General features: G+C 37.5%; 1 protein-coding gene across 2 annotated transcripts in view; it reads left to right on the top strand.

Annotated features, from left to right (window-relative positions):
• Nell1 (neural EGFL like 1) overlaps positions 1–13,720 on the top strand; it is an 840,108-nt gene that overhangs the window by 483,356 nt on the left and 343,032 nt on the right. For both annotated transcript variants that reach the window (XM_058576884.1, XM_046438336.2), the window contains exon 14: positions 7,537–7,659. In XM_058576884.1, coding sequence (XP_058432867.1) covers positions 7,537–7,659 — 123 coding nt within the window. The remainder of the gene's footprint in view (positions 1–7,536; positions 7,660–13,720) is intronic.

The raw sequence follows: 13,720 nt of genomic DNA, 5'->3' as shown, positions 1-13,720 counted from the left end.
TGGAAAAGAACAGGCAAATATATCAGAATACACTCTACTGTTATGTATATCTAAAAACATCAGGTTAAATTTTTTTTTAAATAGAGTGGGAATGAAACAAAATGCTGCCGGGTGTGAGGTGGGAGCAAGACCCTGCTTGTCCTTGAAGGTTTCATTAAACACATTTGTCTTCATCTTAAGAACATTGAAGAGTTTTAACAGGAGTGGTGAGATAATCAGGGTTGAATTCCTAAGAGACTGATGTAAGTGCAGTTTGAAGGATATATTGAAGGTGGGCCATAGTGGATGGGAGCAGAGACATTGGGGAGGGAGATCCATGGCTCAAATGAGAGATGGTAGTGGGTGGGAGAGTGATGGCAGTGGAGAAGGAGCTGTGGGGATGAAGTGGAGAGATAATTAGAAAGAAAGTTCTACAAGGCTTGGTGATAGGTTGAGTACAAAGGGTCAAGAGAAAAGGAGGTTTCAAGAATGAGAACATCTGTATGGCTATGTTTCTTCTGCCATGGTTTCGTGGTGACTAGCTTGATTTAAACCTACCATCCTATAAACTTAGACCACTTACAACCTCTGTGTACCTGTTTCTTGATTTAGAAAATAGGAATGATAATAATGCTTAACTGATGTGGTTGATATGATACTCTCCAGCAGTATCTAGTTCCTACAGTATGTGCTTCATAAAGATTATTTTAGAAAAATCCCAATTATTAGTGCTATTGAGAAAAGGAAAGGAGGAGGAGGAGGAAGAAAGTAGTTTATTTTAAAATGTAATAGAGACTTTGGGTTAAAGTTGAGATGGAGTAGTTCCGTTCCTCCTAGGTCCACCCTCTAAAAATACCCTGGACATAGCTCAGGAAGACTCTTAAAGGTAAAAAGAAGATGGACTATATAGGGAACTTGGGTCTTGAGCAACAACAAGCTGTGAGTTCTCTGAGCTTTTTTTTTTTTTTTTTTTTGCCTCTGAAATATCCTGGGTGGGACACTGAAGAAGCTTGCAACCTGAAAATGTCAGAAGGCACAGGCAACAGAAGTTCCAGGGAAGCCAACTCCCTCTGTCAGGTCTCTGCTTTCTCTACTAGAGCAATGGCACTAGGGTTCAGCAGGGCTCTGAGCAACTTCTCCTACCCGATAGCATGGAAACTCAGGAAGGCAGTGCAAGGCGGGGCTCCTTGACTTCTGCTTTCTTCCAACTCCACTGTCCATGTGGCCCAGCAGGAGCTGAACTTCCACCTCCATCCAACACTGGTAAAAGACTGAGTACTGTTCCCCTTAGATTGGCAATAGGGCCATGACATTTGCTTTCACCACTCTTGTGCAATGTAGCCCTGGAAGGCTTAAAATGCATGCAGATTGGAAAGGAAGAAATAAGGCAGTTTTATTTATAGATGACAAAACTATGTATGTAGAGAATCCTAAGAAATTCACAAAAATATTATAAAAATAATAAACAAATTCAGCAAGATCACAAGCTACAAGATCAATGCACAAAAATTATATTTCTCTATATAAGCAACAAATAAATAGAAACCAAAATTAAATGCATTATATCACATACAGGTTCCAAAATAAAATGATATACCTAGCTATTGGCTTAGCAAACATAAACAGGATCTATATGCTGCAAGTTGCAAAGCACTAATGAAGGAAACCAAGGAATATCCAAGTAAATAGGAAGACATACTGGGTTCATGGATTGGAAGATACAGTAAAGAAAAGATGTCAGTTCTTCCCAAATAGATCTATGTTTCACACAATTCTCTATCAAAATCCCAACAAATTTAATCTGAATTTTATGTAGTAAGTCTTAGGAACTAGAATGACTAAAACAGTTTTGAAGAAGAGAAATAAAGTGGGAAAATCACTCTACCAGATATTTAGACTTTATAAATAGATAAAGTAATCAAGACAGTGTGGTATGGGCAGAGGAATAAACACATAGATTAATGGAACAGAATAGAGGAGCTAGAAACAGACCAATACAAACATAACTAATTGGTTTTGACAGAGGTATAAAGGCAATTCAAATGAGAAAAATAAACTTTTCAACAAATAGGACTGGTGAATGTGGACATGCATATCACCCCCATGGAAAACAAATTTCAACCTAAGCCTTATACCTTACACAAAAATTAAATATAAAAGAACCATCAGCTTAAATACAATATGCAAAATTATAAAACTGTTGAAAAATAGGAGAAATTTTTGGAACCTAGGGGAAAGACCAAGGGTTCTTACATATCACACTAAAAGTACTTGACATTAAAGAAAAAAAAAGGTCCCTTGAAATTTATTAAAACCTTTTGCATTGTGAAAAGATTATGCTAAGAGGATAAAAATACAAGCTAGAGACATGATAAAATATTGGCAAACCACGTATCTATAAAAGATATATCTAGAAAATATTAAAATTTCTCAAACTCAACAATATAAAACAGTCAAGTTTATCAATAAGCAAAAAGAGAATAGATATGTACCAACAAGTATATGCATATGGCAAATGAACATGTGGAAAGAAGTTCAAGATCATTAGATGCTAGCAAAATGCAAAGTAAAGTCATGATGTAGTATTATTACATATCTATCAAAATAGCTAAAATAAAAACCAGTGACAACATGAAATTCTGGCAAGGATGTGGAAAAAACAGACCAATTGTACATTGTTGATGGCAATGTAAGGTAGTACAGCCACTTTGGAAATTTGTTTGGCACTTTCTTACAAAACTAAACATGTGCTTAGCAGATGATCCTGCAAGTACACTCTTGGGCATTTATCCCAGAACACTAAAAACATATGTTCACACTGAAACCTGTGCACAGATGTTCATAGCAACTTTATTCATAATAGCAAAATACAGGAAGCAATTCAAATGTCCTTCATTGTGTGAGTGGTTGAATAAATTTTAGTACCTTGAGCAATGGAATAAGAAGGAACAGACTATTAACATATAGAACAATTTGTATTGAACTCAAAGACATTATGCTTAGTGAAAAGAGTCAGAAATCTCAAAATTGACTTCCTGTATAATTCCATTTATATAACATTCTCTAAATGATAAACTGTAGGGGTGGATAACAGATTAGTGCTTGACAGGAGATGATTGCTGAGGGTGAACAGGTATAGAAGAGTGTTAACTGAATGCAAATACAAGGAGAGTATGACGTGGGGGTAGTTGCAACAATTTTGTAAGGTATGTATACATGAGGGATTATCTAGACCTCACATGTGGGACATTTAGAGCCACACATGCAGCACCTGTTTGGTGGGGGTTGGGTCCTAACTAGTTCACTAAGGAAAACAACATGTTGATTGACAATGACCACACATGCTGGTTTGCCTAGGTTATTCTGAATTATGCCTATTATCCTAGCATCTTTATTAATAGAACACTCTTTCTCTTTAAAATATATCCTGTTTATATGGTGCACGGTGACAGATGTGGAGAAGTTAGAGTCCTTCTGATATATACCATGGAATAGAAAGGAGAAGGCAAGAAAAAGGAAGTATGTGATAATGCCTGTGCTTAATGAGTGCTCAAATGTTAGCGGGGGCAAGGATATGTATTGGAGAGACAGCTTGCTGCCACAGTCGTTATCCACGTGAGAGTTTGGATCTTCCAGGTATACTAAAACCAGACTCAGGCTGTACAATCCTAAATTCACATTCTTCACATTCCCAATTTATAGTCTTGTTTCCTAGGGACCATAATTGACCCTAAGCTAATATTTCTTTGGACTTTCAAAAAGATTCTAATTTAATTTTCTTTTTTTAAACTTTATTTTATTTATTTATTTTTTATGTGGTACTGAGGATCAAACTCAGGGCCTCACACATGCTAGGCAAGCACTCTACTACTGAGCCACAACCTAGCCTCTAATTAATTTTCTTCAACTGCCTATGTGTTCAGTCTTTCTGCAGAAATGACCATCCCGTTAAGGAAAGACAAAGTTTTCTCAACCAATTTTTGCTATCATGTGACAATTAAGTCTTCCCAGAAGTAATTGTGTAGTAGTAGGTAGTAGTAGTAATAGTGGTAGTAGTAGTAGTAGGAGGAGGAGGAGTAATTTAGTGGAGGAGGCTGTAGTGATGGTGGTGGTGGTAATAATAGTAATACAATGGTGATAATAAAATAGCTTACCTTTATGGAGCACTTACTAGTAGCAATGTACTATGAGTGTTTTCCCTATATTAGCTAATTTAATTCCTCACAACAATATCAGGTTTATTTATATTTTGCAATGAAGAAATTAAGACACAAAGAGACTAAATAACTTACTGTAGTGCACATAGCTAGTAATTGTCAAATGCACCATATAACCAAGGCTGGTGGTTCCAGAGTCTGTGCTTTTAACCTATGTGCCATGTTAACTCTCATGAGCACCTGTCTTATACCATTTGCAGCATTTCCAACAGCTGGAAAGGAATTTGATATATTTAGAAGGAGATCATGTCTTTTTTGTCCATCTTCATCAAACAGTTTTGAAGGTGCTAGTCATTTTGCAAATTTGGGCGAGATGAAAGATACTGAGATATGGAAGTTTTGTAGTCTTTGTCATTCAGTAACAAGTTTTGTATTCTTGGGAAGAATGTAAGAGATTGCAGTGAGAATTTGGAACAAGCACAGAAGAGAGCCTCCATTTTTGACATGATGAAATCATTTCCACATGTACTGGTTTAGTTTCAGCCACATTCAAATTACTTCCAACAACTGCTCAGCAAGGTGGTGATTCACCTGGTATGTAGATTCACAAATCTGAGCTCCCTTATCTACAAATTTTGTGATGTGAAAAGCTTGTTTACCATCCTTTTGTCTCAGTTTATTTAATATATATATATACACACACACACACACACACACACACACACACACACACACACATATATATATATATAGTGATATAGAGAGGAAAAAGATATATATGTATGTATATATATATATATATATATATATATTTTTTTTTTTTTTTTTTCATTCCAGTGCTTGGAATTCTAGGTTCAATACCACTCATTATATAAAAAACTAATTGGTAAAATGAGGGCTTCAGAAACTATGTCACAATTTCTCTCTGAAAAGTTCATGAGTTCATTAAAACATTAATGTTAAAACTTGTAAATACTACAACATACTGTGATATGACTGCCGCCAACAAGGTAAAGATATTAAATTTCATAAATCTCCAAGATGGGTGAGGTTTGCCTGGTCTCAAGGTGTGTGTAGATGACTCCTTGACAAGAGTGTGAGTTTGAAGTGGTATCTGAAGCCAGGCAGGGACACACATATTCCAGCTACCCTGGGGGAGAGTATTTTGGGTCAAAGAAGCAGCATGAAAAAGCTAGAGAGGTAGGCTTGAAATCATTTTCAGGACAGCCGTGAGGCTGCCTCATCAGAAAGAGGACTAGGGGTCAAGGGAAGGTAGGCAAAGATGCACCAGGCTTTTGAATGTTACATAAAACTGTGTCTTTCTCCACTCTGCTCTTCTGCCTTGTGTGCCCTTGAGCGACTCTGGCTGAGAAAATCATGACCATTCTTGACCTGTTGAAATAATGCCTTCTAATGACGAGAAGAGAAAAATCTGTCAGGTAGTATTTCAATTGGTTTTTCAAGATGAGGCAGCCTCAGATTATCTCTATTCTTCTTATCTAGCATGACCACACATGCTGGTTTGCCTAGGTTATTCTGAATTATGCCTATTATCCTAGTGTCTTTACTAATGGAACACTCTTTCTCTTTAAAATACATCCTGTTTGTATGACAAAATATGAAGTCACCTACTTAAAACTCATCACTTCTCTCTTGTGTTCCTATTTAGTTACATATTGATGTGTGATGGCCCCTATTAACAAGTTTATATGATCAAAGATCTTATCTACTTCTCTCAGTATAGACCCTAATAATTGCTTATGAAAAGAATTTAAATAAGGAGACTGTAAACTTTGGATTCTAAGCCTATGTCCCTACATTTTTTTGTCCATCAAAATTTTCTGGTTTTTACCTGTGCGTACTAGGTGCCTGATAGGTCAGTACGTTGGATTTGACATCTACAGGTTTATACTACTTCTGGGGCATGCTGGAGATGGCTTTAGACAGGCTGGAAGTGTGTCCTTATAAATCTTCCCTTCCCTTCTCACTGCTTTCTAACCTGTGCACATTTCTCAATGATGGTTTGGGTTGGTCTTGAAGCCTAAAGAAAAAATATTTTTTGGAAAATCTTAGGTATCAAATCAAGTCAGATGCAGGTGTGTGCTTTACCTCATTTGTGTATCAGTTACTAAAACAGCTCTATTTTTTGAGATTTAATCTTTTTCATTATTAGATCCCATTAGGAAATTTAAAGTAAAAAATTTAATGAAAATGGATATTTCAACTGATTAGTATATTGATTTAACAGTTCACTTATCAAAACTATGCTCAATTTTAAGTTTTGTTTGATTAGTGGTATTTCTTTGATGTTTCTAGCTGAAATTTTTATTCCTGTTTTATAACCTTTTGTAAATTTGATGGCTTTACCAGAGTTTTCTTCTTCATATTTCTAAAAAGTTACACTGATATATATTAAAGAGTGTTAACTTTCCCATATTGTTTATTTATAGAAATCAATTGGATAACTCTATAAACTTTTTGGCTACAAGAGGAAAGGATAGTCAGCCATGATATCTGGGTCTGACTTGAACTGCTTTAGTCCATTTGTAGTCGGATTCATTTCCCTCCATTATGGATTAAGGATGCTGCAGCTATTTGACTATATATAACAATATCACCACATATCAGGAAACTACTCTGAGGTTAGATTATGCACCCTACGGAGAATTAGAATTGATGAGTCCTGAGAGTAAATCCCTTTCTTACTCAGCACCATCTGTGTTCACCAACATCCCCTGTGAGAAGAATTACTCCTTTTAAGAGACCTGTTGGTAAATGTCCTTTGGTACATACAGTATATTGGCTGGGCCTTCTTCCTCTTCAGTTTGACCCTCTTTGTTCTAAAGAAGCCAGGCAATTTATCATGGTAAATTGGGAGGAAGATGTCCCAACTGTGGCGCTGTTGATATTTGGACTGGTTACTTCTTTGTTGTGTGGGTTCTCCTGTTCTTCGTAAGATGCTCATCGGCATCTCTATTCTCTAGCTACTATTCAGTAGCACTTCCTCAATAAGGTAGCCCAAAATCTTGTCAGACATCATCAACTGTTTCCAGAGGAGCTGTGCAAAATCGCCACCTGCTGCGAACCCCTGCCTTGGAGCATCTGTGGAAACCTTTGCAGAAGGTGAAGGAAGCTGTGGCCTTAGACTACTGCTTCCCAATTGTGTGACTTCGTGTGACTGCTCTGACACTGTTTTTCTTTATCCTCAAATTGGGGATAATAGCATCCATCTTTCAGAGTCACTGAGACTTCAAACATATCAGATGTGGAAACAGGTACATAGTAAGGTTCCCCACTCATGGTTGTCACTGTCATTTTTGGTGGTGAGTTCCAGCTAAATTCTAATACCAGTAATTCCAGCCTAAGAAAAGGTGTCTCTTTCTCTTCTACCCACTGACAGAGCACGATGAATGTGGAAGTGGACAGCACAACTGTGACGAGAATGCCATCTGCACCAACACGGTCCAGGGACACAGCTGTACCTGCAAACCAGGCTACGTGGGCAACGGGACCATCTGCAAAGGTAGGCTTTCCATAATAAGGCGAGTTGTGTGCCACCCTGCCTGATCTTGGTGTTCATGCAGCGAATCTTCTTTTCCACTTCGGTGGCTGAACACTGCTAGAGTTCCTGCTCCTGGTCCATCAGCTAGCAAAGGGCAGTGCAGGAAAGAACAAGAAAAATACCTCAGGCTTGCTTTTGGGTTGTGGGTGTAGGTCAGGGACACGATTCCACAACTTGATGACTCTGTTTAGCTTTGCTTTTTAGAATCTGTGCTTGTGAGAGAAACTCTGATTGCTGAATATGGGCTTTTCTTTGTTGTGAGCTGCTACAAGGGCAAGTGGACGTTGTTCGGGAGGCATCTGCTTGAATAGGAAACTTAGCATTTAATTTTCTTTTTAACTTACAATTTAGCAATTCAGAGGCCAGTGCTCTGGCTTTCCTCTGTATTTAAATAAAATTAAAATTCCTCCTCCTGTCTTATGAGGCACTCAGGATCTTGTCCCTGGCTCCTCTTAGCTACCATCTGTCTTTGTCCTCACCCCCATTCTCTCTGCATCAGCACATTAATTCTCCAATATTCTGTGAATATTACTGTCCCCTCTCAGCATTGAAGTTCACCTCCTTCATGCCTCTACCACATTTCCCCATCACAGAAATATTTTTTGACTACCATATATACCACAGTATACTTAGTTTCTTAGCCCAAACCTTGCTTGATTTTTTTTCATCATAAACAGCCTGAAACAATGTTATCCGTTTGCATCTCTATATTATCTGCCACCCCACCACGATGTACGTACATAAGCTCCATGAGAGTGACCACTTGATCTTGTTCCCTCACATAATCCCCACACCTAGAATGTGCCTGGGAACACTGTCGGTGCTCATTAAGTGTGTGTTAAGTGACCAAAACATCATTTGAAAAAGAAGAACACAAATAGAAAACCAGGAGATGCCATATGAAGTAGGCATTATTCCTTATCCTCATTTTAGAGGTAATAAAATTCAGACACCAAGAGGTTAAGTAACTATGTCAAAGGCAATGGCACATTATTAGTATTCCTCTGAAGAGATGTCATGTTGGTAATGCGAAGGAAATTCTTTACAATGACTAAATCATCCTATTCATGCATTGGATTGGAGGAGAATTTTAAAAGATTATAGTCTGTGTTGGTGACTGTGTGGTAAAAACAATAGCTTCATGCATGATTGAGAGAGTCATTGATGAAACTTTTTGGGCAACAGTTTGACAAAGTAGGCATTTTTTTTTTGATTCTGTCAACTTTACCTCTTGAATGTATTGTAGAAAAGTATAAACTCACAGGAGGAGTAAATTAACATACAGTGATGTTATTGCAGCATTGTTTCATCACTGAAAATCAGAAACAACCAGAATATCCATCATTAATGGAATGTTTGTATTTACTTTGGCGTATTCACTGATGAAATAGGATGTGTGGTTTCAAACTCCAAGCACATGTATTATGTACACACAGGTGTACACACACACACACACACACACACATAGATAGCACACCCAAATACATATACATGCAGACCGAAAGATCCCCAAGATATATTTTTGAGAAAAAAGTAAGGAAAAATAAATAAAACAAAACAGTATAATACATTCAGTATCATTGCATATTTATAAGTATCTGTACACATATTTATATAAGTATGTAGACTAGAAACAGGCAAACTATTCACAATATTACTAATAGGTATGTGAAAAAAAGAGCATTCACTTATTGTTATGAATTCTATATTATTTGCATCTCTACTAATGGGAATTTATACATGAAATATTTGTGTGCTTTTTAAAAAGTTCCATGAGGCAAGTAAACAAATGCTAAGTTTTTTTTAAAAGAATATTGAAGATATTTCTAAAGCAAAACTAAACCACAAAAACATGAATACAGTCCCACAGATGAACAAATCCACTGTGGATACCTGAGTACCAAAGGTGTAAATCAAAGGAGCAACATGGGCATTTGATTTTAATGCTATTTCCCCCCTCAGAATTATGTTACCTCATAAAATAATATTAATTGCCCTTGTTCAGTGGGTTTATTTTGCCATGTCCTCTCTTGCCACTGTGATAAGTGGTAGCTTCACCTTGTGGAATTTGAAAGTCCAGCTCTGAAAATATGAGCTCAAATAATGTTCCTGGAGTCAACAGACTCTGAGAGGAAACATATTTTCCCTTGAAAGTTATGAATTAAGGACAAGAATTTTCTTATAGCAATTCTCATGGCCAATCATGCTGGCCTTGATAAGAGGGAGAATTCTGTTTTATAAATATTGCCTGGGGAAGCAGTGTGGTGGGGGTCAAAGGAATGGATAAAGAGCTTGGAAATCTGGGGTTTAGACATGCTTTCATTACTGGTGAGTTGTGGCTTTCATATTTTTACATATTAAAATTGGTTTAATATCACTTTGCATATCCAATAATGTTATTGCAAGAAATTACTGAGAGAATGTAAACTGATGTGTTTTAAATTATTGAAAGTTATACAAAGTAAAAATGATATTCACTTTGCCACCTACACAATAACTGAAACATTTACAGTAGGTATTGGGCAAGGATAGCCTGATAGCTTGAACTAATTCTTTTTATTAAGAGTTTTTTTAAAAAAAAATTCTTTATTTATTTTAATTAGGTATATATGATAGCATATTGCATTATGATTCATTGTACATAATTGTAGCACAACTTGTTGATTTTCTGGTTGTACATGATGTAGTGTCACACTATATGTGCAGTCATACATGTACCTAGGATAATGATATCCATCTCATTCTACCATCCTTCCTGGCCCCCCTCCCCTCTCCCCTCCTGTTCCTCCCCTTTTGTTGAGAGCCACAGCCAAAGGGGCCCCAGCAAACTTCCAGCTGCCAGCAGCTGGAAGTTTGCTGGGGCCCCTTTGGCTGTGGCTCTCAACACCCTTTGCCCAAAATTCCTCCATTTTTCCCATCCCCCCCCCCCCACGGCATCCACTTATCAGAGAGAACATTCAGCTTTTGGGTTTTGGGGATTGCCTACTTTGCTTCACATGATATTCTCCAACTCCATCCATTTACCTGCAAATGCCATAATTTTATTCTCTTTTAATGCTGTATATATACCACAGTTTTTTTTTATTCATTCATATATTGAAGGGCATCTAGGTTGCTTCCACAATTTAGCTATTGTGAATTGAGTTGCTAAACCAGACCTTAAACTATACTACAAAGCTATAGTAACAAAATAGCATGGTACTGGCACCAAAATAGACATGTAGACCATTGGTACAGAATAGAAGACAGAGACAAACCCACATAAATACAGTTAACTCATACTAGACAGAAGCGCCAAAAACATACATTGGAGAAAATATAGCCTCTTCAGCAAATAGTCCTAGAACAACTGGAAATCCATATGCAGCAAAATGAAAATAAACCCCTCTCTCTCGCCATGCACAAAACTCAACTCAAAGTGGATCAAGGACCTAGGAATTAGTCCATAGATGCTTTGCCTCATAGAGGAAAAAGTAGGCCCAAATCATTATCACGTCGGATTAGGCCCCAACTTCCTTAACAAGACTCCTAAAGCACAAGAAATAAAATCAAGTATTAATAAATGGGATGAACTCAAACTAAAAAAGCTTTCTCTCAGCAAAAGAAAGAATCAATGAGGTGAAGAGAGAGCCTACGTTTTGGGAGCAAATTTTTACCACACACATGTCAGATAGAGCACTAATCTCCAGGTTATATAAAGAATTCAAAAAACTCCAAATAAACAAGCAACCCAATCAATAAATAGGCTAAGAAGTTGAACAGACACTTCTCAGAAGAAGATATACATCTGATCAACAAATATATGAAAAAAATGTTCAACATCTCTCATAATTAGAGAAATGCGAATCAAAATTATTCTAAGATTTCATCTCACTCCAGTCAGAATGGCAGTTATCAAGAATATAGACAACAATAAATGTTGGTGAGGATGTGTGGGGGAAAAGCACACTCCTACATTGGTGGTGGGACTGAAATTGGTGCAACTACTCTGGAGAGCAGCATGGAGATTCCTTAAAAAACTTGGAATGGAACCACCATTTGACCCAGCTACCCTCTCCTCAGTCTATACCCAAAGGATTTAAAGTCATCATACTATAGTAATGCAGCCACATCAATGTTTATAGCAGCTCAATTCACATTAGCTAATTCTCTTTTTTAAAATGTTAAATGCACAAAAACCTTTTTAGACATGATACTCATAGACTTGAGTCAATCTAGATGGGAATATGCACTGTGAACAAGCATATGTTAACAAGCATAACGCGTGGCAGCAGTTTCCCAAACAATACTAATTGGGGTGAGTGATCTCAGATTGTCTTTCCTGGTGGCTGATGCCCATATAAAGGAGTTTTCACTTTATAGGGATGGAAAGTACCATGATGCTTTAACTATTGCTACTAAGTACACGTAAGATACCTTGCTGGTTGCGTTCCATTTAGTTTCCACCATAACCCTGGGAGGGTGATAGCATTATCCTCTCTCAAAGGAAAATCTTGAAAAAGACAGACTGAACCCAGCAAGTAGGAATGATTTTAGCTTCTCTTATCTTTCCTTTCCTCCTCTTTTCCTTCTCTTTTTCCTTCCCATCTCCTTTCCTTTTCTCTTCTTCCTCTTCTTCTCTGCTTGTTGCTCATTTCTCTCTTTCCCTCTCTCCCTCCCTGCCTCCCTCCCTCCCTGCCTCCCTTTCACCCTGCCTCCCTGCCTACTTCCTAACTAGATAATGAAAATTAAAAAAAAAAAAAACAGTGAAAAGAGGGTGCAATGATGTATTATTTTTCAAAATAATATTTTGCTCTCATGTTTGACAGTTTAAAGTACTTCTGAAACCATGCAACTTGTATTGCTAAATATTGTGGCATTTGGGGTGAAATAGACAAATTGCTTGCAAATGGTTTCAAATAAGATTAGCATAACCTGACTTGAGGGTTAAGGTTATCTCCTGAGTAGTGTTTATCTGCTTTCCCAGTCCTGCATTAATGCTGAAATGGAAATCAGGCTTTAAAGAGGCAGTTGTCAATATGTATCTGATAAACTAAGTCTTCTCTCTTATCTGTCATTAAGTCTAGATAAGGCGTGGTGATCCTTGGAAGCATTCTTGTCTTAATGACTGGTAATATTGACATTTATTTTGTAAACACACAGTGAGTGTAAATTCTGTGTCTGTAACAGAGTTCCAGACACCAAACAAGCAAAAGGCAAGTAAGACAAGGGCCCTGGAGATTTCAGGATTTGGTACTGGAGAAAGATTTGAGCAAATGCTTCCAGCCAAATAAAAGAATTTATAAAATGGAATTATCTCATGTGAAAAAGATTTATAAAGAATTGCTCAAAATATAAAGCCATATGAAAAACATATGTATTAGTTAGCATTCCTTTGGTTGCAAGTGATAAAAATCTGCTGGCATGACTAGCTATGCAATTTGCAGAGCCCAGAGAAAAATGAAAGTGTGAAGTCCTTGTTCAAAAAGTAGGAAAAAAACTTGATGTTTAAAGGTCCTATAATATAAAGCTTTTACTTTATTATTATTATTTTTTTAGTCTCTCTTGTTCTATCATGGTGGCTGGTACTTGCTATTGAATGCTGCTCCCTTGGGCTGCAGATACTCTTGAGGTGAATGCCAACCTTTATAGGACCATCAGCCTCCCCTTACAACTTGGCACATTCACACTGCTGGGTTTTCCAACCCCCTGATACATGCATTGTGTCCTGACCTGAAGCAGGGAAGTTGAGTCAGGTGTTTCCCCTTTTTGATAACCTTTCACCATAATCCACAGCAGATGGGAGACCTGCAAGAGCATTGTGTTCTCTGCACCAGTTCCCTGGCTCACCTGTGTAATACACCAGGGCATTGCATACAGTATTGGGGATGCAGCCATCATGCTCTGCCTGTAAATATTGGAGCATGCATGCTCAATCCCATCCCTCCCAGAGTGTGAACACATGACCCTAATAAGGCATCTGGGTAGGGATGGTGAGGCAGGGAGACATGGGGAGGTGAAACTGCATGTGAGCTGAAATTAG

This window comes from Marmota monax, unplaced genomic scaffold (genome assembly GCF_021218885.2).
Source record: "Marmota monax isolate L192 unplaced genomic scaffold, Marmota_monax_Labrador192_F-V1.1 WCK01_AAM20220418_F8-fsc00061, whole genome shotgun sequence".
In the NCBI taxonomy this organism is placed as follows: domain Eukaryota; kingdom Metazoa; phylum Chordata; class Mammalia; order Rodentia; family Sciuridae; genus Marmota; species Marmota monax.
The sequence above is the reverse complement of the archived record's forward strand: the minus strand, read 5'-3'. Positions and strand labels throughout refer to the sequence as shown.